The sequence below is a fragment of the Chionomys nivalis genome, chromosome 9, assembly GCF_950005125.1.
Source record: "Chionomys nivalis chromosome 9, mChiNiv1.1, whole genome shotgun sequence".
Taxonomy (NCBI): domain Eukaryota; kingdom Metazoa; phylum Chordata; class Mammalia; order Rodentia; family Cricetidae; genus Chionomys; species Chionomys nivalis.
The window spans coordinates 21304511-21329798 of NC_080094.1; the positions used below are offsets into that span (position 1 = coordinate 21304511).

Below are 25288 nucleotides of genomic sequence, written 5' to 3' on the forward strand. Positions count from 1 at the left end.
CGCTAAGAGCTGACCCCTCCCCAGGGAGGCTCAGTACCATTCCCACAGGCTATTTAGGCTGCCACCAGAAAAGAAACACATGGTCTTTGGGTTTTGCATGGTATCTCTTCCCCTTGCCATGCTGTCCTGGCCACCCAGGAGTGCTGCATTTATTAAACGTGGGCATCTTTTATTTGGTCTAATTTGGTCTGATTGGAATTATTTGAGTCAATGGAGAGGCTCATCTTAAGAATATTTCTAACATTATCAAACTGATAATCATGATGATCAACATTATGTCAGTCTCAGCTAAGTTGTTTATCCCCGCAGTTATTTTTTTCCATTTGTAAGTTATCCATAGCAACAGTAAACAGTGTTCTAACTCCCTGCATTATGATTCTTAACATGGGAAAGATTCCCCCATATATATATATATATATATATATTTTTTTTTTTTTTTCTTTTTTTAATTTATTTATTATGTATACAATGTTCTGTCTGTATGCCAGGAGAGGGAACCCAATTGAATTATAGATGGCTGTGAGCCACCATATAGTTGCTGGGAATTGAACTTAGGACCTCTGGAAGAACAGCCAGTGCTCTTAACCTCTGAGCCATCTCTCCAGGCCCCCCCTTTTATATCTTATTTCCTCATTTAAAAATTCCTAAGTGTCAAAAAAAATTCCTAAGTGTCTTATCATATCTGATGATCAGAATTTTAGAACCCTGAGCACCAGAGTGGACCAGGACATAAAAAAAAAATACATACAAAGATTGTATAAGGCAACTTGAAAAGCAAGTGGACTCCTTGGTAGAGATGGTTTCACAAAACCGTAGAGGGTTAGATACAGTGCTTCTGAAGGAAGGAGGTCTCTATGTGGCTCTAAATGTTTTTATACAAATAACTCAAGAGTTATAAGAGAGACTTTAGCCTTAGTTCAAAAGAATAATGGACCAGAGAGCTAGAGACTAGCAGAGGCCTCTAACTGTATCAATCTCTTTACTCAAGGTATCCTCTCACGTCCATGTTGTGGAATCCATGCTGTTTTCTCACATCTGGAGAAGTGAAACAATTGTGGGTTGTCATCCTGACTTCAGTGATGGGTAGTCCTGAACCCAGCCAAGGGTCTGTAGTCAGCTGTAGCTTTAATAAAATTTGGCCGATTAAATATGATAGAATCTATGTGGTGTAGTCAGATTTTTTGGGGGGGTCACCAGCTCACAAATTATGATATGGGTAGACTTATTATTAATTATGAAAGTTTGACTTTAGCTTAGGCTTTTTCCCAATTAGCTTTTATGAATTTATATTAATCTACATTCTGCCACGTGGTACTGCCTTTCTTTGTACTTCCCATCCTGTTTCCTCTACATCTGGATGGTGACTCTGCCTTTCATCTTCCCAGAGTTCTCTCTGTCCCCAGAAGTCCTGCCTCACCTCTTCCTGCCTTGCTATTGGCCATTCGGCACTTTATTACACCAATCATAGCAATACATCTTCACAGTGTACAAATATCCCACAACATTTGCCCCTTTTTGTCTAAATGACAAGGAAAGGTTTTAACTCTAACATAGTAAAACTATATACAATAAGAACAATTATCAGGCAAGAATTATATTCACAATGTCTAGTCCATTTGTATTTGGCATATTTGGAGAAAGTATTCTATTATCTAACCTATCTTGATGAATCTAAACTTTTATACCTAAACCATTTTCTATCATTACTTTTATTACCATTATAAAAATATCTTTTTATACCTTAAAACATTTTCTTAGATAAACAACTGAAGCTTTTATGTCTCTTAAACTTATGAACTTTACATCTCTTTTTAGTTTCTTTTTTGAATTTGGTAACAAAGAAAACAGTATAAGTATTTAGTTTAACCCCATCAGAGATCCAAGAAGGCTAAAATATTGCCTGAGTTAACAAGAAGTGCAAAGCAAGTAACTTCTAAAGTTAACAACAAAGTTAAGAAATATCTGGCTGCCTGGACAGTCAGTCATGGTTCCTCTGCAACATGGTTCCTCTGCAACATTGGGCGTCTATCTTCAGCCTATAGGCCTAGAATATCTGCCAGACATTTTTGTGAAGCAGGAATTTTGAAGAATTAGCCTACCTTGTCGGGGTTAATTTTGGCTGTCATCTTCTTTGGTGTCTTTCTTGTCCAGTTATGACATTATACTATCAGCATTCGAGGCAAGGGCAGTTTCTTGCCCAGTGGCTATCTTTGCCACAGTAAAAGCAAACTCCATATGGAGGTTCTTCAATGCCCGTCATCTTTTTCTGAGGTAAATTGATTTTGCCAGGAGCAGACGTGTTTCACTATTATGAAAAGCCTAATGTTATTAAAACATCTTAAATGGTCTATGAAGTGTTTGAAGACCACCTATCTAAAATATATCTGTTTAACCTTGAAAACATACCTAACATGACTACAAGTTTGATTATACCATGTGAATAACTACTAACCTGTATTTTTTAATTATCCTAAACAGTTTGTAGTAATAGCCTTTAAGGACTAGAACTTTATCCTTCATTTTTAAAATGAGTTAAGTACCCATATGTTTGTTTTGTTTTATTTTGTTTTTTTGAGACAGTGTTCTCTGTGTAGCTTTGAAGTCTATCCTAGAACTCATTCTAAAGACCAGGCTGGCCTTGAACTCACAGAGATCCTCCTGTCTCTGCCTCCTGAGTTCTGGAATTAAAAGCATGTGCCACCATCCCTTGGCTGTACCCATACTCCTATGGGTATATTCTAAAGGACACAGCTGGGACAGCCCAGCAGACATGTACAGGGCAAGGCACTGGGGGTGAGGGCAGGCGGGGCTGCCATGGGCTCTCCAGGTCTCTGTCCTCTCAGCATTGCGTGTTGTTCATTGGCCCAGACGCTCAGCCAGCCTTCACCTGTAGGGTTCCTTATGGGGGCCTGTGACATAGATACAGTTGACCAAACCACTGGCCACTGGTACTTAACTTACCCTCAGCCTGTTTCACTCCTAGAGTCTACAGGGTGGAGCTGGAGGCGCTAACCCACTAAGCATGTCTTCCTGGTGAGGGAGTTCCTGTCTTGGGATGCTCTTACCATGTAGGGGAGTCTGGAAGGTTTAGAGGTACGCTGTGTCAGGAAGTAGGGTCTGAGACAAGGCATCATGCCCAGTAATGTATAGAGGTGATTTGGTGGGCCTCCTATCTGCATCCTCAGTGCTGGGATCAAAGGCATGTCTGGCACACCCAGCTAGAGTTATACCGATGCACTAGTAAACTCCTGAAACCACTTGCTCAATAGTTCTTTCAGAGATAACCTCGGGATTTTCATATCATCTAGAAAATCATATTATCTAGAGATAGATGTAGTTTTGGTAATTTTTTCTTTCCAACCTGGAGGCTACTTACTCACATTAATATACAAACCATCACTCTGCCTAATTGTCCTGGCTGGACCCCCCAGTTCCGTGTTACAGAAGAGGGAAGAGGAGGGGAGACATCCTTGTCCTAGTCCTGAGTTTTGTGGTGGAGGCTGCCACATTTTTTGAGGATCTCATGTAGCCCAGGCTGGCCTCCAACTTGCTATGTAGCTGGGGCTGTCCTTGAAAGTCTCACTTCCTGCCTCTAAAGTGCTGGGGTCACTGGCATGTGTCACCATGCCCGGCTCTTATGTCTGTCGTAGGGTAGACTTCATGTATCTGGGTTTCTTTGCAGCTGCTCTTTCCAGCTCGGAAGTTTTCTATTCCTAGTTCATTGAGAGTTTGTGCTTGCACAAGTGTGTTATGTTTCATCAAATACTTTGTTTCTGCGCGACTTACCTTTAACCTCCTGGGACAGAAATGGCTTGCTTTTGTTCAACTGATGTTTTTGGAGGGCCCAGGCCAGTTACTGTGTATTCTCCCAGGTAGCTTCTGGGAACACGTTTATTACTTTTAAAAAAAATTTATTTATTAAGACTATGTAGCCCTGACTGGCCTATTACTCACTATATGGAGCAGGCTGGGCTGGAATTTAAAGAAACCTCCCTGCCTCTGCCAAAGTGCTGGGATTCAGGATGTGTGTTACCATGCCTGGCCCTACCCTGTTTTTCTTTCTTTTTACTCATCATTGTGTGAATGATGTGTGTGTGGGTGTGAGTGTGTCATTTGTGTATGTGGAGGTCAGAGGACAGCTTTGTGGAACTGGTTCTCTGCGCTCACCTTTCACCTCGGCTCTGGGGATTGAACTCAGGTCATCAAGCTTGTGCGGAAAGCTGAGCTAGCGGCTTGTTTGTGGATGTGTGGGCACGTGTGTGTGTGTGTGTGTGCGTGTGTGCGCGCGCGTGTGCCACGGCACCTGTGTGGAAAGTAGAGCAAACTCGTTTCTCTTTCCACCATGTAGCTGCCGAAGGAGGACGCCAGAACCTTGCCGGTAAGCCACGGTCTTCTGGCGATACACAGATTAATAGAAATGGGTTAATCTGAGACAGAAGAGCCAGGTAGGAATACTGTTGGTCAGGCAGTGCTGTGATTAATATGGTTTCTGCACGATTTTTCGGGTCTGGGTGGCTGGGAAATGAATGTCTAGTCTCCGATTACATTGTGCCTCCCAGTGCATCGGGTCAGGAATGCCAAATAGATGTCCCCGTTGCTGGCAGTGTGCACTGTGGTCACCTAGTTAAGGCAACGCCTACCCAAAGTGCGGACTATAGATTCAGATGTACGGGCTGCTGGTCTAGCAGACTCCCTACTGAATCTTGAGGTGTAGTCTGCTGATGCCTCAGAGACAACTTGCAGTGTTGGCTGGAACCAGTCCAGACAGGCTGGAGCCAGGGGTTAGGGCTCTGTGCCGACGTCCCTGTTGCCTAGAGCAGGTCCGGCTGCAGGCCTTACTCCTGACCTAGCACTCAAGGCTTTCCCAGCGCAGCCTGTCTGAGCAGCAGCATGGGCCTTGGCCTCTGCTCGCGGAATCCTCCAAAGCCTCTTGAGCTTCCTACTTGGCTTCAAAGCCCAGGATGAAGGTTGCCATCTTGATGAAGTATTTGTCCCCAGGTCAGTCATTTAGGTAGTTCTTTGGGGCAGGGGACTTGAATCCAGGGCCTTGTGCATACTAGGCAGTCTGCCAGTGACGTACATTCTCAGCCTTCTTTTCATTTTTGAGACAGGCCTATGTTGCCTGGGGTGGCCTCTAACGCATGAACTCAAGCAGCTGCCTCCCTTGGCTCCCGAGCAACTGAAGCTGTCTTCCACCACACCTGGCATTTCCTCCCCTACCCCCTGGCAGTGACTAGCATGTGCTAGGCAAATGCTTCACCCCTGAGTCCTTGACCCCGAGGCTCCATGGTGGGTGCTGAGTCAGTAGGAGAGCCTGCCTCCCTCTCTCAGGAGCTCCTGTCTCCTGGGTCGGGCCAGGTAGTCACGTCTGTCACATGTAAATCACTACAGCAGTGATGAAGGCGGAAAGCAAGTCTCTGCAGAAGCACAGAACACGGGCTGGCGCCAGGCTAGCCTAGACTAAGTGCTGGGGAAGGCTTTCCCAGGCCTCACCATCCAGCTCGAGAGCAGAGGGAAGAGATGGAGGGCACAGTGTGGGGAGAGGGCAGAGTCCAGGGTGCTCACTGACAACGTGCCTGAAAGGAGACAGCTGCCCCCTGGCAAGAGGGCAGGCTGTGAAGGGGCCTCAGTAGAGGGCCACACAAAAGTTCCGTCTGCCTGTATCAATGGCAGGTTCAGCGGGGTTGGAGACACACCCTAGATCCTGGGTTAGACCGTACGCCACTGCTGCAGCTGCCTTGGTTGTCAGTCTGCCTTCTGTATTTTCCCACATGGTCTCCCGTCCTCAGGTCCCTATGCAGCTCTTACCAGCTCTTTGCTCATAAGTCACTCCATGAGGACTCTGCAAGAGTCTGAGGACTTACAACTCTGGAGGACTTTGGGGTTCTAGAAGGGTAATATCTCAGATCTATAGCTTTGGGGGTGGTAGTCTGAGGACACTAGGGTGCTTCATCTGATTTCCTGGGCTTCCCTGCCCCACTCCCCAAAGCCTTCAGGAGAGCGCTGTATCTCTGAATCACAGAAGCTCAGAGGCATTCCAGCTCCTCCAGGAAGTTGCTGTCAGCCTTTCTGAGAAGGGTCAAGTGCTTCCTGATGGGACAAGCTCAAAGGAGGTGGGACATCATCTAAGTCATAGTCTTGTCAAAACTGTTTGCTTTGAATCCCATCAGAAAAGAGGAGAAGCGGGGTGACGGATGCTTGCCATCCTAGCACCTGGGAGGCAGAGTCGGAACACAGGTCAAGACTGGGCTACATAGTGAGACCTCAAAAACCAAAACCGAGGGACAGCCTGTAAGCTGCTTGGACACTTAAAAATAATCACTGTCACAAACCAAAAGGAGCACAGCTGCTGGGGGTTCTTCCAACTAGAAGAGGCTGGTGACTGAAACATCAAGGGCCCTAACTGGACTCCAGTGGACAGGGGCAAGTCAAGGGGAACAGGACTTGGGCCACCTGCAGGATGTTGGGTATTTTAGCCTCCAAATATCCTGGGTAAGGGAGAGCTATCTGGATCGTTTGCTTGAGGGTGGCATGAGTTTTTTGGCAGGGCAGAAAATGCTGTTGCTCTCAGGAGGTGCAGGCAGATTTGGAGAGTTCCCTTTAGTACCTGCTGTTCTAGGCTATCTAGGTATAGAGCCCACATCTGCACGGACTCTCCCACCCTGTATGCTTCTGATTCCAAGAGCCTTCCCCAGGCTGGCTCTGCCAGGCTCCTATGCTGTAGTCAAACACTCCAAGTCCCTGGGCCCATGGCAGTCGGCAGGCAGCTATCTGCCCTCTATCCCTCATGGCTAGCTTGGCTTTTCAGCATTCACTTCGATCTCTGAAGGGCTGGTTATATGCAGGATGCAAAAACAAGCTAAGTCCCACATGACAGGAAACCACTTACCCTTCAATCCCCTTGGCTGGGGTAGGTGAAGGAAAAGTGCAATGCAGACCCAGCACGGCCCAGCTGGGGTCAAACTGTTGAAAAGGTGGAGATGAATCTGTGTCCCTGGGGTTGGGGTCACAGGTATCCTAGATGGATTGGGTCAAGTGAGGAATAAGTATGTGGTTCTAGGACCCGGCCCAAGAACCTTTTAAATATTATGTTCTGACCCCACTGTGGGTGGCATCTACCTCTCCTCCTGTCTTGTCCATCAATACCCAGGCCTTCTTCCACCTGGATTGGACTACTCTGTGCAACCCCTTTCTTCCACATCATGTTTCCTGCCACGTCAGACTGACACTGGTCCACGCCACACTGGCTTCCTGGTGAGCTTCGAGGCAGCCCATGCAGCATTCCCCTGGCACAGCAGAGCTCATTCCCTAGTACACTGGGTGGCCCAGATTGTTGAGGGCAGCACCACTGAAAAATGTATGGAGGGCAGGTCTTTTTCTCCTTGCTTCTGTAGTGGTACCTATGAGGGAAGTGTGTGTTGTGCTGATGGACAGGTCTTTGTCCGCCTCCTCGCTTCTGTGGTGGTACCCACGAAGGAAGTGTGTTGTTCTGATGCTCCAGAACCGAATGCTGCATCGATGCCTTAGAACACTGAGCCTCAGCTGACTACCCAGGCTCACAGAGAAGGTACTCGACAGCTGAAGTTAACCGATGCCCTCCAGACAGCTTGTCTCCCAAGAGCTGCCTTTTGAGAGGGGGCCTAGCTGGGTTTCCTGTAGCATCTGCTGCCATGCTCCTTAGCGCAGCCCAGCACACTACAATAATGCCATGAGCCCTTGGTACACGTTACCTCATTTATTCTCACAACATGCCTGTGAGGTAGGGAGGGGCAGGGACTGACCCCACTTTACAGAGGAGGAAGTTTAGGCACACAGAGGTCAAGTGACTTGCCCAAGGTCACAGAGGGGGCGGCCAAGCTGGAACAGGCCCCCAGAGCAGGCCTTGCTTCACCTAGGGGACCCTTGCAGCATGCGCCAGATAAGATGATGTCCCCAGTGCCCTTGAGCCATACCCACAGCATGGAACAGCCCCCAGTATGCCAAACTGCCTGCTGGGTCCAGCCCCCTCCAGGCGGCCTGACCCAGCCTTGCCCTCCCCATCCTGCTCTGTGGGCCCAGGCCTTTGCAGCTCAGGGCTCAGAACACCTTGGGAATAGGGGTACAGGAGTGGGGTACAGGAGAGATTGGGATGAAAGTTACAACAGAATAAAAAAACTGTAGAGGCTGGGCTGATGGGTTGGGTGGACAACCAAAAAAGGGAGGCTGCTTACACACAAGGTCTGTTTTTACACACTTGTATACACACCTAGATATAGTACATGTAAAAATATAATGCTATTCACACACCTGCCTCCTGCAGGTACCCCGAGAGCCAATGGCAGCGGCGCTGGTGGGCTTGGGTGAGCAGATGGGCGTTTATTAAATATACACTCTAAAGTCTATGTGCATATGTACACATACGTACAGACACCGCCACCTGCCCCGGGGGGAGTGGACGAAGGTGCGGCCAAGGACAGACAACCCCCTGGAAGCCACTTGGGAGTCCTAAATTTTCTTTTGCTGAAGGGGCTGGAGCACGGTAACCATGGCTCCCCCACATGTGCTCCAAGGACCAGCACTTTCCTCGTCTGCTCAGCGGAGGACAGTCACCTCATCTGTGTGCGCGGGCCGACAGTGTGTGAGCACTTGGCGTGGAGGGTGGGGAGAGGAATGCTGCCCATCTCTTTGTCCTCTATGCCCTCAGCCCCAAAGGGTGTGGATCAGAAAGCTACTGGCCACGATGGTGACCCGTGTGTGAGCTCTGAAGGGAAAAGAAAAGCTGGGATGTTGGGAAGGGAGGGACATGGCAGGGGCCCAAGGCTGCCTTGGACTGTCGTCGTCTTGTAAACAAGCTAATTCTCAGCAGACAGAGCAAGTAAAAAGACTGGAGGCCAGGGCTGCCCAAGTCGTCTTCTGGTCCGCCACGACAGCCCAAAGGAAAAAGGGTCTAGATTGTGGTTTTTGATTTTTTAAAATTTTTTTGTGAGTCAAGTCTTCATAACCTAAAGCTTAGAGGGACCCAGAAAAGCCACATTGTGAGCCCTTGTTTGTGTCAATTGGAAAGTTGGCTCAGGGTCTCTAGAGATAATAACCATACTAAAGGGTGAGAAAACGCTGTTCCATTTGCATTGAGTTTTTAATGAGTTAAAATTGAGTGCTTTCTCCTTTGTGGCCTTAGAGCCTGGTCTGGGCCTCAGGGACATAAATCTCGATGCTGTCCGCACTCTCTGTGGCTGAGTTCTGCCGCACAGATGCTGCTCGCTTGGCTGCCAGGAGTCTCTTTCTGGCCTCCTGACGCTGCTTGTCCCCCGCGTCTGAGGCTTTGTCGCGGCTCATTGCCGCCTTGGATTTGGCTGGCTTCTTCGGAACCGGAGGAGGTGGTTTCTTCTCTTCCTTTAGTGAGACAGCGAGGAGGGAACAAAAATAAAATAAAGGTGCCACGTTTTGTGTGGCACTGGCCCTTACTAAATGCAAGCAGCTGGCATTGCCCCATCCCGCATCTCTAAACCAGACTGGCACAAGCAACACATATTAGAATCTGAAAGCCACAGAAGCAATGATAGTGGGAGTAGCACAGGGCTTAGGAGCAAAAGCAAGCTTAAGACTTAGAATGTTCTAGCAGGAGAGGACAATCCCACCTGTTCCCACCCTTGCTTTGAATCATTAGGAGGAACCCGAGACAGATACAGCCAAAGTAGTGACTTTAACTGTCCTTCTACCCCATTATATTTCACATGCAGTCCTTGTGTGAGAACTCACCAGGGGCCCAACACGACAGGCCCCTGGGCTCCACTGCTTTACAGCTGCCACAAAGAGGTGGAACTGGAACCAGACCCCAGTGCTTCCGGCAGCAGGGTCCCAGAAGGGCCATTCTGCTTTTTCCACTAGCACTGGTGACCCCCTTTACTAGACATGCAGAGCACAATGGCATGCTTTGGGGACAGCCTCCACTATTCAGCGAGCAGCATGCTGGACAGATGCCAGGCATGGACCCCGCAAAGTGATGGACGTGAGCCCCAGCTCAAAGACGACACAGGGAGAAGGGAGCCAAGCAGCACTGACCGATGTGGGCAGCGTTATTGTCGACCAGGAATTTGTCCCTGGACTTCCCCTCCGCACTGCTCCATGCTCACCTTCCTCTTCTCGGGGGTCTCCACCAGCTGCCAGCTGTTGGCCTTGAGGTGGTAGAGCTCGTCAAACTTCAGGCTGATGTCCTCGATGGACAGCTGCAGCAGGTCCCAGAACCCTGCCAGGTCCTGGGCTGTTGGACGGGGGTTGGCATCAGGGTTCTGTGGGGCAGATGGGGGTCAGTGGGGCAGCAAGGCAGAATCCATCTTATCTCCCCCATCACACATATGGGCCTCTGGCCATGGCACTGGGTGTGACTCTGAGAAGGGCCGGGCCAGGATCTGTGAGTGAATGAAGACAGCTCTGGTCATGGCCAGCGCCAATGGTAGGGGTCCCTGGGAGCAGTTTCATCATGAGTGGGCCCTGCAGACATGTGACTGGACATTGCTAGGATCACTACTACAGGGCTGTGGTAAGGAAGGCACATGTTCTCTTGTGCTAGGCAGGACAAGTTTTCTCTCTCTCTCTCTTTGGGTTTTCAAGACAGGGTTTCTCTGCAGCTTTGGAGCCTTGTCCTGGAACTCACTCTGTAGACCAGGCTGACAAACTCAGAGATCACTTGTTGGGATTGAAGGTGTGTGCCACCACCGCCTGGCTCAAGTTCTCATTATAGGGTGGTCTGTTCTTGAACAGTGTTTTCCAGGGAGGCAGGACCAAGCCTGCTGTGATCATGGATAGCCCTGGGAATGCATGCTCCCGATCTGTTGAAGGGGACTCTAACCCTGGGACAGGCTGTCTGGGACTCAGCTTCTGGCCCTAGGGCCGGGCAGGCAGGGCTGAAATGAGCAAGGGAGGAGACCCACCTGGTGCAGGGGTAAGATCTTAGGTCTAACCTTCAGCAGCCTCTTGGATATAGGATGGACTAAATATAAGTAAGTCAGGCCCGACTGGTCAGCTGACTTACACTCTCATGTGGTTGCTTTATACCAGGTTTAATGCTCTATTTCTGGAGGATGGCCTCAGACCTTCCTGGAACGGACATGGTGTGTACTGCCACCATCTCTATAGTGCCATGAGGGCAGCACCTCCTCTGTGCAGAGGTCACAGGCTACAAGGGGCTCCCCGGGCAGGGCAGCCAAGGGCTGGCTGGAGCCCTGTAGGGAGAGTCACTCACCAAGTTCTGCTCACAGAGACCCCGGAACTGCTGGAATTTCTGGGACATCAGGAGTTGGGCGCTGCCCACAGCACTGAGGACTTTTCCTAAGACTGAGAGAGGTAGAGAAAGCAGCTCAGCATACATGGTGGTGCTAGACAGGTGCCAGGCATGGACATATGGAAGGCAGAACTAGGGTCATGTGCATACGTGTGTATGTATGTATATATATATGTATGTGTGTGTGTATATATATATGTATATATATATATATATATATATATATATATATATTTTTCCATGGTTAATAGAACATGGGCTGTGCTAGGGTGGAAAGAAAATTGGAGTTCATGTATACATGTGTGTATATAATATACATAAAGCTAATGGGCTCTTATTTATACATTTTATACATTAACCCACTGTTTATTTTTTGTTTTTTTGTTTTGTTTTTTTTTTTTTTAGACAGGGTTTCTCTGTAGCTTTGGAGCCTGTCCTGGAACTCTCTTTGTAGACCAGGCTGGCCTCGAACTCACAGAGATCCGCCTGCCTCTGCCTCCCAAGTGCTGGGATTAAAGGCGTGCGCCACCACTGCCCGGCTGGTTGTTGTTTTTTTAAGACCGTTTCTCCATTTACACCTGGAACTTGCTTTGTAGACCAGGCTGGTCTCAAACTCACAGAAATCCACCTGCTCTGTCTTCCAAAGGCTGGACTGAAGGCGTGCACCACCACCACCTGGCTAACCAATTCTCACTGTGGAAAATGTAAACAGACGAGGGCAGTGCTAGTCATTCCAGCACACAGGAGACAGAGGCAAGGGTTTGAGGTCTTCCTGGCTGTGAGAGACCTTGCCTTATAGACAGTCGGAAGAAAGCTGGGCATAGTGGCTCACACTGTTAATCCCAGCACTTGGAGGCAGAGACCGGTGGTTACTTTATTTGTTGAAGTCAGAACCTTATCTCTACTTCTAAGGAAATGTTACATAGCATTAAATTAGAAGCAGCTTAAATGGGAAATTTTTTTCAGAAGAAATAGGGAGGGGCTGTAGAGATGGCTCAGTGGGTAAAGCACTTGTCATGCCTGATGACCCGAGTTCCAGCCCTGGAACCCATGTAAAGATGGAAGGAGAGGGGCTGGAGAGATGGCTCAGAGGTTAAGAGCATTGTCTCCTCTTCCAAAGGTCCTGAGTTCAGTTCCCAGCAACCACATAGTAGCTCACAACCATCTGTAATGAGGTCTGGTGCCCTCTTCTGGCCTTCAGGCGTACACACAGACAGAATATTGTATATATAATAAATAAATAAATATTTTAAAAAAAAGATGGAAGGAGAGTGGACTCCACCAGGTGCCCTCTGACCTCCATACCTTCCTCATCACATACACAAACACTTAATACTTTAAGTACTTTTTAGTCAGAGAGTAAGAAAAAATGGAGGATGTTATCTCAGCACTTTGGGATGGAGAACCAGAAGCTAGTCTGGAGACACACAGCAACACTATTTAAAACAAATGGTGACAGAGATCTGAGTTTGAGGCCAGCCTGGTCTATAGTGTGAGTTCCAGGACAGCCAGGGCTACATAGAGAAACTCTCTTGAAAAACAAAACAAAAAAATCCCACAATAAAACAAACTACTATGTAAATGCTAGGGACGGACCCCAGGTCCTCTGGATAGAAAAGTCAGTACTCTTAACCTCTGCGTGTCTGTCTAGTCTCTACCTGTGATGTTTACGTGGGAGACTAAGGCAGGATTACAAATTCAAGGCTTGCCACACAAGTAGTGATTAAATAGGTAGAGGTTTCTTTTGGGGGTGATTAAAATATTGTATATTATGAAGTAATGACATCTAGATGACCTTGTAAATAAGGCTTCATGAACTGTGGCTAGAGAGATGGCTCAGAGGTTAAGAGCACACTGGCTGTTCTTCCAGAGGTCCTGAGTTCAATTCTCAGCAACCATTTGTTGGCTCATAACAATCTGTAATGAGATCTGGTGCCCTCTTCTGGTGTGCAGGCAAACATGCAGATAAATAAGGCTTCATGAACTGTGTATGGTAAAGGGGCGAATTTTGTTTCAAGTACGGCTCAATGGTATTGTACGGTTCAATTATCAATTATGTCTTAATCATGTTAGAAACAACATTCAGAGCAGAAAGCAAGAAAATCCTCTGTATAGCAGTGGTGCAGATGGAGAAAGGAACACACTGCTGAGCAGTTCAGATCAATGAAATGAACGAAACACAAATGCAGGTGTTAATGTAACACTACTGGGTCTCAGTAACAATGGCTGGGTTTTGTTTCTGCTTTTTTTTTTTTTTTTTTTTTTTTTTTGGTTTTTCGAGACAGGGTTTCTCTGTGGCTTTGGAGCCTGTCCTGGAACTAGCTCTGTAGACCAGGCTGGTCTCGAACTCACAGAGTTGTTTCTGCTTTTGATTTGAGACAAGGTCTTACGTAGCCCAGGCTGACCATGAACTTGCTATGTAGTGTAGCCTGGCCTGAAACTCCTGATGCTCCCACCTTTACCTCCAAAATCCTGGGATTACAAGTGTGTATCACTACCAGGCTCAAGAAAAAGCATTTCAGGGGCCAGTGAGATGGCTCAGTGGGTAAAGATACCTGCTCCCCAACCCTGATAACCTGAGCTCCATTCCCAGAACCACCCCTGGCAAATTATCCTCGGACTTACACACCTACACATGGCACACGTGTCTCCGACACACACACACTTTTTTTTTTTTTTTTTTTTTGTTTTTTTTTGTTTTTTGAGACAGGGTTTCTCTGTGGTTTTGGAGCCTGTCCTGGAACTAGCTCTTGTAGACCAGGCTGGTCTCGAACTCACAGAGATCCGCCTGCCTCTGCCTCCCGAGTGCTGGGATTAAAGGCGTGCGCCACCACCGCCCGGCACACACACACTTTTTAAAAAATATGAAAAAACCAAATCCATGTTTGAAAAAAAAAAGTGTGGTGATGCACACTTGTAATCCCAGCACTTGGGAGGCTGAGTTCAAGGCTAGCCCTAGTAAAACCCTGTGTCATAAAACAATCAAGACAAAAATACCACACAGTAGGCTTCTAATATAAATTTCACGATAAGGCCAAAGGAAGTGGCATGCATATTCCTCAGTGTTACATGTAGCAGAAATACATAAAGGCAATAGTACAAACAAATTCTAACGTTGCTTACTGTTATGCCAAGAAAGATTCCAAAACTGGACTTCAAACTGATCAGGAGGGAGAAACTCAAGTATACATAAACCACATTGGAAAGGAACTACACTTGTATAATTCTAAAATAAAACCAACCAGTCACCATATGTTCTTATTAAAAGGGACAACCAAATCAGCAATGAAGGACTGTAAGATACTCAGCACACAGACATGAAGATGGGCGTATGTATAAGACAGCAACATTGAAAAGAGAATGCAAAACCAAAGACACAGTCTGAAAAACTAGTCCACGAGGCAGCACCAGGAGTGTTAGGACTATAGAATCCCATTAAGATACAACAAAGCTGGGCCAAGGCAGGCCTGCAATCCAGGCTAGAGGCGAGTTTGTCTCAAGAACAAGCAAAAAAAGCAGGGTTGACAAGATGGCACAGTGGGTAAAGTGCTTGCTACATGTCCTCTGATCTCTGCAGCTGTGCCTCCTTCAATACACACACAAAGGGAAATCAGAATTTTAAAGGTATGTGTTGGAATAAACTCAATCTTTTATAGCAAGTAGTGTGATACAGAAACATGTCCAAAGTGTGCAGCAATTACACTGAAAACAAAGTTATGAAATAGCCCTTCGGATTCATAGGTGCTATCCAGCTAGGTTCCCACGCTCAGCTTCACTGGGTAGTGCCTGGAGATTTTGGTCCTCCATGCACCCCATCTCACCTACACGGCTGTCAGCATCTATTCCTCACTCAGGGTTGATGGGCTTGTTCCCAGATGCAGCCTGCCTCCCTCCTGGAGGAGCAGCTCTTGTGTTCTCTACCAGGCACCCGTTTCATGACACCCCAGCACTGCTGTTCACTCCTGCACGACCTCTTCTCTAACATGGGTGCTCAGAACAACACAGACATGCCCACAATGCCCTCGGCCTAGATCCGTTCCTTCTCTGCTCTCTTACTGTGACCTTTAACCAAAAAGCTCTTCAAGGACTCATGTCAGCAGTACTAGCAACTGTCACTAATAGGAGTGGTCTCACCACTCAGAGGCTTCAGTTGTGAACACTGAAGCCTTATGGTTACCATGACTTCAAATTGATAGCAATCATGCAATGACTGATGGATCTTATCCCTGCCTTAAACAAATACATGCTACTATAAGTTTAATATTGAGACAAGGTCTCATTAAATGGTGCAAGCTGGCCTTGAACTAACTCCAGAGCCTTCTGCCTCAACCTCCTAGTGACAGCATTACAGACATGTACCATGTTCAGTCTCGACAACTGCACATTAGTCTAATTGATTTCCTTTGTAATTGTAATATAATTTAAAAAATTTATGTGCGTGTGTCTGAGCTATATGTGTACCATGCAATTCATTGGATCCTCTGGAATTGGAGTTACAGATGGTTGTGAGCTGTCATGTGGGTGCTAGGAACCAAACCTAGGTCCTGGGACTGGAGAGATGTCGTCGTAAGCTGAAATAAACCCTTTTCTTCCTAAGTTGCTTTTGGTCAGAGTTTTAACACAGCAATAGAAACCCTGAGAGTCATAAAAAACAGGCAAAGGAGCCATGTGTGATGTTGCCCATCTTTAATTCACTCAAGATGTAAATACAACATCAGTCTGGGCTACTGTCAGATCCTGTCTCGAATTAGTGAGCCGGTGCAAATGGTTCAGTTGTTGAAGGTGCTTTGGTTCCTAGACTGCTGACCTGAGTTCAATCCCCAGGACCCATGTATGGTGGGAGATGAACCCACTCCTTCAAGTTGTCTTTTGGCACATGCCCCCTTCTCCATGCATAAATAAATGTAATTTTAAAAATTAGGTGAAGTAATGGCAGGGGACAGCCCAACATCAACCCGACCTCCATGTGTGCACACAGGCTAAGTGCACCTGCAGCACACCACATACACACACAGAAGCAAATTTTATGTTACACATATTTTGCCATGGTAAGATTATGAAAAAGGGCTAGAGAGAGAAATAAAAGCCAGTAATTCTATTCCTAGGGATATACTAAAAAGAACTGAAAAACAAGTATTCAAATGAATATTAATAGAGACATTATTCAAAGGAGGTTTCATCATGTTATTAGAGAAGTCTTATGCTGGCACTTGTAATCATTTCTTCATTGCTATTACCAACAACACATCTGTTACATCAACATGACTTTTGTTATTTTTATTGGTCTGATATTTTCACTCATGCAATGTGCTTGTACAAACTAAGAGGTAGACTTCCCCTTTCTTCTTTCTGTTCTGTGTGTGTGGTGCTGGGGATCAAGATTTCATTCAGGCTGAACAAGTGCTCTACTTGTTCTACTGAGCTACACCCCAGTCCACTTTCCTTTTCCTTACATTTCTTGATGGACTTAAATATCACTATGAGGTCAACAACAGCTCTTGCTCTCACCATTAAGCTGTCCATCTTAAATAGGAATAAAATAACTAAAGTTCACTGGACATTCCAGGAAAACCTCCAATCCTAAAGAAAGAAATAAAGGCAATGCAGGAACATAGGAAATATGCAGGAACATAGATATACATAAATGTCTCAGAAGGAAGGAGATGCTATACTCATCGATCAAGGGTAAAATCTTACAAAGAAATGAGCCTGCTGGTTAGTCATATAAGCATATGATGGACAGCCTAAATATACTAATGTCTCTCTAGTAAAGAACACAAAAACCCAGTAAGCAGGCCAGATATAGTGGCTTCATACCTATAATCCCAGCATTTTGGGAGGCAGAAGCAGGTGGCTCTCTTGTGAGTTTAAAGATAGTCTGGTCTAAGAAAAACCCCATAAGCACCCATGAAGATATCATCAACATTACTAGTCACCGTGGAAATATACCAAAACCACAGTGAGCTATCACAACCACTAATATGATTACCACATAAAAGTACTGGGAGAGGCTGGGTGATGGTGGTACACACCTTTAATCCCAGCACTGGGGAGGAGGCAGGGACATGCAGATCTCTGTGAGTTCGAGGCCACCCTGGTCTACAAGAACTAGTTCCAGGACAGGCTCCAAAGCTACAAAGAAACTGTTTTGACCCCCTCCCTGCCAAAAAAGAAAAAAAAAGTATTGGGAGAGGCAAGATGGCAGACTTGCAGAAATAACGCTAGGATGCCTAGATACGCGTCAGTCTGGAAAGGCCCTTGATGTACCACAATGGTAGCAGCAGCAAACAGGCGACACAAAAGAGGTCCTAAAGCACGTCTGTCCAAACCAAAACAGAGCCGGCTTATGTTTGCATCTTCTCTTCCAGATGGTCATGACTGCAGAGTAGGGCTCGCTCTGGCAGGATGACATTTCACAAGAGCACACAAAGTCTACACCTTAGTCAAATTCTGCGCCTCATGAAGAGACAAGTGGCCCAATGCTGAAAAGCAGATAAGAACAAGGTCCCACCACAGAACAATGCTATAAAATGTTCCTCTCTACCGAGCACTTCAGCTTCTCAGAAGCCAGAAAAAAAAAAAAAATGTCTCAATCCTCTTTGTCTCTTGAGAGGATGGAATTTGGCATATTCACTATCTTTCCATTAAAATAAATAAACGGAGTGCTCAAGTCAGTTGTGGTGGCATACACCTTTAATTACAGCACTTGGGAGGCACAGGCAGGAAGAGTGACATACTAAGTTCTAGGCAAGTTTTAAAAGAGCCTGGTAGTGGTGGCACACAATCCCAGCACCGAGAGGCAAAGGCAGGTGGATCTCTGAGTTTGAGGCCAGCCTGGTCTACAGAGCAAGTTCCTGGAGAGCCAGGGCTACACAGAGAAACCCTGTCTCAATAAACTAAAACCAAACCAAAACAAAAATACTGGAGAGGCAAAGCAAGCAGGATGACCACAAATTCCCACCTGTACTATACAGTGAGAATCTGTCTAAATAACTTTAAAAGGTACCGGGAAATGAGAAGCTTCATATACAGCTGCCTTGGAGAATAGTTTAACTTAAAAAAGTTGAGCAATTCATTCCTGGGTATATATACACAAAGAATGAGCACAGACTCACACTAAAATTGTACATCAGTGTTCACTGTAGCACTAGTCATAAAAGCCTTCAAACAAACGATCCAAATGCCCACCAACTGATGCACTGCATAAACAAAATGTAGTACATCCATAAAAATGGAACATTTATTTAGTAACACAAAGGAAGTACTGGTACACACCACAACATGGGTAAACCTTAGTGGTGGCCTGAGTGACTACATGCGAGTCTGGGTTATTACTGCAAAAGAATTGATTTTATAGTACGTAAGTTATATCTCAAGAAGGCTCAGGGCCGGGGTATGGGTTGGTGGAGGTAATATTAAGTAACTAAAGCAATTGAGAAATGAAATAAAAAATTGCAAAAACACATGATGCAGAGAGAAGAGGAAAGGCAAAGTACGATGGTGCTTTCCTGTGGTCCTGGACTTGGTAGGCTAAAAGTTTGAGGCTAGCCTTGGCTACATATTCAGTTCAAAGCTAGCTTGGGCTACAAAGCAAAACTCTTGGGGGAGAAAGAAAAGGTGAGATATCAACCCAGTAACTCTGACACCTGACAAGAATTTCAAGGAGAAAGACACAGAACAAATACAAGTGAGAAAGGTGTGGTTGTCTGCTTTTTTGAGACATACCTCACTCTGCAACCCACGCTTGCCTCACTCTTTAGTAATACCCCTGGCCTCTGCCTCAAGTGCTGGAATCATGGCATATGCCACCACACTCCACGTTTTTGTTTTATGGACATAGTGTCTCTGGGTAGCTGTGCCGGCTGGAATTAACTGTCTGCTTTACAGAATGTAGAATCACCAGGAAGATGGGCCTCTGGGCATGGTGTGGGGGTTTATCTGCATTTTTGTTTAAGAGACCCACCCACTGTGGGTAAGCCATTCCCTGGTTGGGGTTCTAGATTAACAAGTGGAGAAAAAACTGAGCAGCAGCAAGCATTCATGACTCTGTTCCTGATGTGCAGAGACCAGTTGCTGCAAACCCCTGACATCCTGTCACAATGGACCGTGCTCTGGAAGTATGAGTCAGCATAAATAAATCCTTTCTCCTTTAAGTTGCTTTTGTCAGTATTTTTTGCTTTGTTTTGCTTTTTGGAGACAGGGTCTTACTATGAAGCTCTGGCTGGCCTTGAAATTGCCATTTACTAACCTCAAATTCAGAGATTCATTTGTCTCTGCCTCCCAAATGCATTTGGGCATTAATTTGTTACATTTGCTTATTTGCTGTGTGTGGGCATGTATGTCACGGCACATGTGTGGCAATCAGAGGGCAACGTGTAGGAGTAAGTTCTTTCCTTCTACTGTATGAGTCCTGGATTACACGCCAGTTAGAATCAGTGGCAAGTGCCACTACCTGGTGAGCCATCTTGTCAGCCCTTCTCAGAATATTTCATCATAGCCAACAGAAAAAATAAACTACAACAGTGGTCCAACGGGCCTCAAATTTAAGGTGACCTTTCTGACCTCTCAAGTGACCCTCTGCTTCTCACGTGCTGGTATTGCTATGTGTCATTCCTGTCTACATCTGTTTTTTTCTTTCCTTTCTTTCTTTCTTTCTTTCTTTCTTTCTTTCTTTCTTTCTTTCTTTCTTTCTTTCTTTCTTTCTTTCTTTCTTCTTCTTAAAATTAATATAAGACTAGTTCTATGGAGCCAAAGACCAAGTCTTCAAAAGTCAGGCATGCCCAGTTAACTTAGCAAAACAACAAATAAGATCTATTTCATGCATATTGCTAAGAGGCTTCACCAGAAAGTAAAGACCCTGAAAGCTTTCAGGGATAAAGTCCAAGGGCAGAGAAGCAGGATGGTTTTGAACTTTCCATCACAAGCAATGGAAGCCTACATAGTGCCTCTAAGGTTCTGAGAGAACATGATCCTAGCCATCACACTTTAGTTTCTGCATTGTTACACACACACTATGTTAGTCTCAACTTTACACCTGAACTGTGAGCTCTGAAGGACACACTGAGCATCTACAAAGTGCTCTCAGAATAAAGTTTAGTCCAGAAAAGTGGGACAAAGACCATGCAGTCAGGGTGAAGTGCCCATGGGGAAGAGCCAAGGGCAGTGTTGAAGAACAGGAGAAGGCCTGTAGCTGGAAACATACCCAGAGAACATGGCTAGGCCCAAGCAAGACAAGGGAACCAGGAAAAGTAGAAAACCCTAAGAAATCAATGCTTAGTGACTTCAGAGAGACTAAACGCTACAAAGAAGAAATGTGCAGAACAGGCCAGGGCATGGCCACTGGAGCACAAGCTGGCTGCCTCCTGTCAGACACTTGTGGCTCTCTGATCTCTGCCACTGGTTTGATTTTTTAAAGGTGCATCCTTATTAAATGTATCAGGTACACGCCTCACACACCTCAGGAGTTCCCTGCCCCAAAGGTGGGTGTGACATCAAAGCTGGGAACAGGCACAAAGAGCAGTAAAAACAGACTCCACCAGCGCCCTCTGAATCATCAAAGCTGTCCTCAGAATATATCAGGGCCACTGGGACAACCTATCTGCACTCTGAAGATCTGTCCTTCCTGAATCTTCAGTTAGGAACCAATTGGGAAGCTAAGCTCTGGCAGAACTTGGTCAGCACAGGGTGATGGCCTAAAGGTTCCTAGAGGCTGCCTCCACCGGCCATGCCCTGACTCAGGCTCCCTGAACACCACCAGTCCTCCCCCATTACCCCTTCTGTTTCGGTAGTGCTAGTGGATGACCCAGGACCTCCTACATGCTAAGTCAGCACGACTGCAGGCAATCCTTGCCAGAGGCCATTTCTTAGCTTCTTTCTAAGTATGCACAGTATAGACAAACTAAATGGAAAAGCAGAAACTTCTGTCTCTGCATTTATAGTTTCCTCCTGCTGGGGCCAGGTAAGATGTACCTGGTGGGCAGTAAGCACTCAATAAAGATCTGGGAAGGTGTAATTAGGGTGGTAGCTTTGTGTCCAGCACTTCACCAGGGCCTTTCCACAATCAGTCCTCACAAGGTGCTTACGCAGCTAGAGATGAAGATCAGAAACAGGCGACTGAGCTGGGATCCTGTGCTGTTGAGCCCACAGCCTGCACCACAGGCAGCTACAATCACCATAATGTCCCATGAAGGGGACAGGTTAGGCAGGTGGAAAGAATGAACACCCAGAGGCAAGCTCACAAAAAAGGCTCAAGAACACAGCCTATGCTCCTCCTCGAGAAGCTCTGAGGCTGGCTTGACACCAGATACCCAGGGGATCACCCTTGTAAGACCCACCTTCTTCAGAGAGGTTGTTCTCTTTGGTCTCCTTGTCCATCTGGCAGCACCAGCCTTCCAGTCTCTCTGTTTCTGCCTGAAGGAGCTTCAGGAACCAGTAGCCATCCCTGCGGCAGGCTCCGGGCTGGGCTGGCTCTGCTGGGGAGCTGGAGGAAGTCTCCAGCCAAGGGTCAGGTGGGGGCAGCGAAGACGCCTCCAGGGCAGGGTCACTGTTATCTCCATAGGAGAGGTTGCGCTTGATCTGGGCAATCTTGGGGGCCTGTCGGGGGCCAGCATCAATGCTGATGGAATTGGGGTGTGGGGTACAGTCTGGGAGACTCCTCTCAGATGACTTACAGCTGGAGTCATTGGCATCCTGGGTATCGGAGTCAGTGTCCCGACGGGAGGACATGCTGTGAGAGGGGACGCTGCTTCTGTGGGGGCAGGGTGGGAACAAGAAGGAGTGAGTCACCAAGAGGGTCAGAAACCAGAGGCCACCTGACCTGGACACACGGGGAGACAGAGAAACGGATGCATCATCTGCTCACCATGCGCCTGAAGCGGGTCCCACAGCCCCCCGCTCATTCTCTGCTCAGCCCTTGCCACCCTGCCCATGCCCACACGCGCACACACACACAAGGACAAGGTCATAAGGTTGTCTGTTTACTGCAGTGGGGCTAGGAAGACCACCAACATCAGGGGAGCTGGGGGCTACAGCCCAGCCCAGGCTTGCTCCCCTTAGGGTGACTGGTCTAGAGCAAGTGCTCATATGTCCACCCGCCTGCCCTGCCCAGCCCCCACACCTGAGCCACCACCCACACCCACACCCAGCTTGGTTATTAGAAATCCAGCAAGGAGAAGTGGGTTAGGGAGAGCAGGAGAGGTGAGGGCGGAGGGAGGGAGAGGAGAGGGGAATAGCAGCCACCACACCTCTGTCCAACTTACCGCCAGTCGTCCTCTACCTGAACCCCGATGGACTGGAATTTGGTAGCGGGACTGGGCTCCTCTTTTGGCACTGGCTGAATGCAGTCAACCTTATTGAAGGACAACGACAGCAACGGCACGGAGACAAAGACAAGAATAAAAACAAACACCACACTTGCTGCTGAAATTCACATTAGTGGGACGACGCAAACAGACATGTGGACTGACAGACACGAGGCATGCAGACACTGCACGTGGGCCCAAGTAGGGCCAGATTAAGCCGGGCACTGCTCATTCGCGCAGAGGCGGGAGGGGATGGAGATGACTGGCTTTCCCTACTCTGAGGAGGGCGCCATCACATCGATCGCTTTGGGTCCGTTGTCCTCCGAGAGGTGGGAACCGCTCCTTCTAGTCCTCTCCTTTACACGATCAGAGAGAAAAAAAGGACGACGGGAGAGAACACACACAAAGCCACAGCCGTTATCTGGTGTAGTTGAAGCCGAGGGCTGTCTGGAGGCAAAGATAATTCCCCTAACCCTGCTGCGGCCTGGAAGGGGAACTGGTGAGCACCTGTACTCAGTGCCAATCACAGACAGCAGTTCTCAAACCCAGAACCCAGAGCCAGCGATGCAATGGGATCCTGTCCCTGGACTTGTCATACTTGCTTTGTAAAGGGGAGGAAATATGACAACAGTCATGCCCTGGGCCCAGCCAGGCAGCCAGCTAAGCCCACCATCAAGGCTCCAACACAAGGGGGAGCTCACACTTGACCTGGGGCTTGAGGTGTCAATGTGGGAAGAAAGTCTCAGGGGCTGGCGTTCTAGGCTCAGGGGTCAGAACAGCTTTCTGGAATAGGAATAAAGTCCCTTTCTTTGGCAAGAGCCAGCTCGGGAAGCACAGCTGTCTCCAAAGACAGTGAGTGAGAGCATGGGTGGAGTCAGGTGAAGGAGGTGCTCAGAAGGCTCTCAGAGTTCCTTCCCCAAGTGTAACATTCTCATTAAAGGACTCAAAGCTTCTTCTGACCTTCTAAGAGGGGAAGAGAATCTGGTTTGGCCAACAAGGAGGTGGTCCTCCCAAACAAAGACATGGTGGTCAAAAAGGACCAAGGGTCAAATACTGGGCAACTTCTATGTTCAAAAGAGGCCATAGGGGGCAAGTGCTGGTACTCCTGAAGAAACCCAGCTAGAAGCCAGGGGGATCTGTCCAACTTCCTTTTTGTACACAGTGGGTGGTGGGGGGAGGACGGACATGGAAGGCCAGAGCCATTTCTTGGGAACCCAGGCAAAGATAAGGAACTGTCAGCATATTTTGTTCTGTCCAGGCTCCCTCTGCATCCCTCACTCCTTTTACATTTTAGTGTTTTATCGTCAACCTGATCGCATTCACTCACTCCTGCTGCTGAGGAGAGACATTCCTGTAGCCCTAATGCTGCTGCAATAGATCTCACCTTGTTGTCTACCCTCCTGCTGGCTTGGAAGTGGTCCTCCATTTCCCCACACCCGACCCCATCTTCTACTACAGCTGGCCTTGCCTCCCTCACTGCCTTCTACTGTAGACTGGAGGTCCAGCAGCTAGCAGAGGACTCTCTGGATTTGGATCAATTCTTAGAAACTGCAAGGCTAAGCTCAATTTGCCTCACTTGGCTAACAGAAGACAGACACCTGAAACAGGGTACTTCCAGGCAGTGGAAGGTAAGCTGGATACCGTGGATTTAAGTATACAATAGATTTGGCCACAGGGCCGTCCCTGCCTATCTGGACCCTTTTTCATGAAGGGAGGCATACAGACTGCCATCACACTTCTCACTTCACCACGGGTCTGGTGCTTTAAGAGACCTACCTGTCCCCAAGGCCTGAGTGGGCTCTGGGTCAAGTTCCCCTTGAACAACCCCCATGGCTCAAGGGCCCTGGTCCCAGGCTTCTAGCCCATCAGCGTCTATGCTCCACGATGCTCCCGCTGCCAAGCGGGGCCATGGCTTCCGTATCGAGCTGACCTTGGATTAGAGAACTGTTAAACCAGCCCCACCTCCCATGGATTTTCTGGCAGGGCAAAGGATGAAGTGGACAGACAGACAGTGGACAGCAAACAGTGTACAGGAGCTTGCTGGCTGAGTGTAACTACATTCACTGGGACAACCCACTGGAGGATCAGAAACATGTCCACAGCTATGGACCCACAGCATGGGTGGCTGGATACAAGCGAGTGTGGCTACAGGCAAAATTTAGTTGGGCAATTTGGGGCAGATGCCCCCGAATAGACAGACAAAACACTTCTTCCTGGGAGACCTAGTGGGCCTCCACTAGATGTAATTACACACAGGCCGGTGCACAGAGTGGACGGAAGACAATGCAAAAAGGACCCCTACTTGTATTCCTATCGACGACAGTTTCCTTTTGGGGATGGCCTCGGAATGGGACTCAGAGCTCGTCAGTGTCCCTTGTTCACTCTTCAGAGCTGCATGCTTAGGGGGTGGCTCCGGAGCTTCAGGGCCTGGGCTGATTCCACCACGTGTCACGCTGGGTGGTCGGGTACTGCTGTCCAGGCTATCTGATGAGTTGCTCAAGCCGGACTGACTTGTCACTTCACTCTTGTGGTCTTGACTGTCCAGGTAGGTGTCCTGAGCAGACTCAGTACTGCTCTGGACAGTGACTGAGATGAACGGCTTTGATGTAGTACGTGGAGGGACCGGTGGTGGGGTCTTCTTATAAGCCACGAGGCATGATGAACCTGCAGATGGGCGAGAGGAGGGCAAGATGAAGGTGAAGCCTCTAATCCGTAGAGGCCCTGCCTG

The 25288-nt window shown here is 47.6% G+C and overlaps 1 protein-coding gene across 4 annotated transcripts in view; it reads right to left on the reverse strand.

The window, feature by feature from the left end:
- Positions 1 to 7727: 7727 nt before the first annotated feature.
- Dlgap4 (DLG associated protein 4) overlaps positions 7728 to 25288 on the reverse strand; it is a 152298-nt gene continuing 134737 nt past the window's right edge. For 2 of the 4 annotated variants that reach the window (XM_057780263.1, XM_057780266.1), the window contains 6 exons: positions 24863 to 25224; positions 22519 to 22607; positions 21595 to 22007; positions 11222 to 11313; positions 10113 to 10268; positions 7728 to 9372 (listed from right to left, as the gene is read on the reverse strand). In XM_057780263.1, coding sequence (XP_057636246.1) covers positions 9154 to 9372; positions 10113 to 10268; positions 11222 to 11313; positions 21595 to 22007; positions 22519 to 22607; positions 24863 to 25224 — 1331 coding nt within the window. In that variant the 3' untranslated portion in view covers positions 7728 to 9153. Of the gene's footprint in view, positions 9373 to 10041; positions 10269 to 11221; positions 11314 to 21594; positions 22008 to 22518; positions 22608 to 22836; positions 22917 to 24862; positions 25225 to 25288 lie in introns of all 4 variants that reach the window. The other 2 variants (XM_057780264.1, XM_057780265.1) reach the window with 2 other exon arrangements.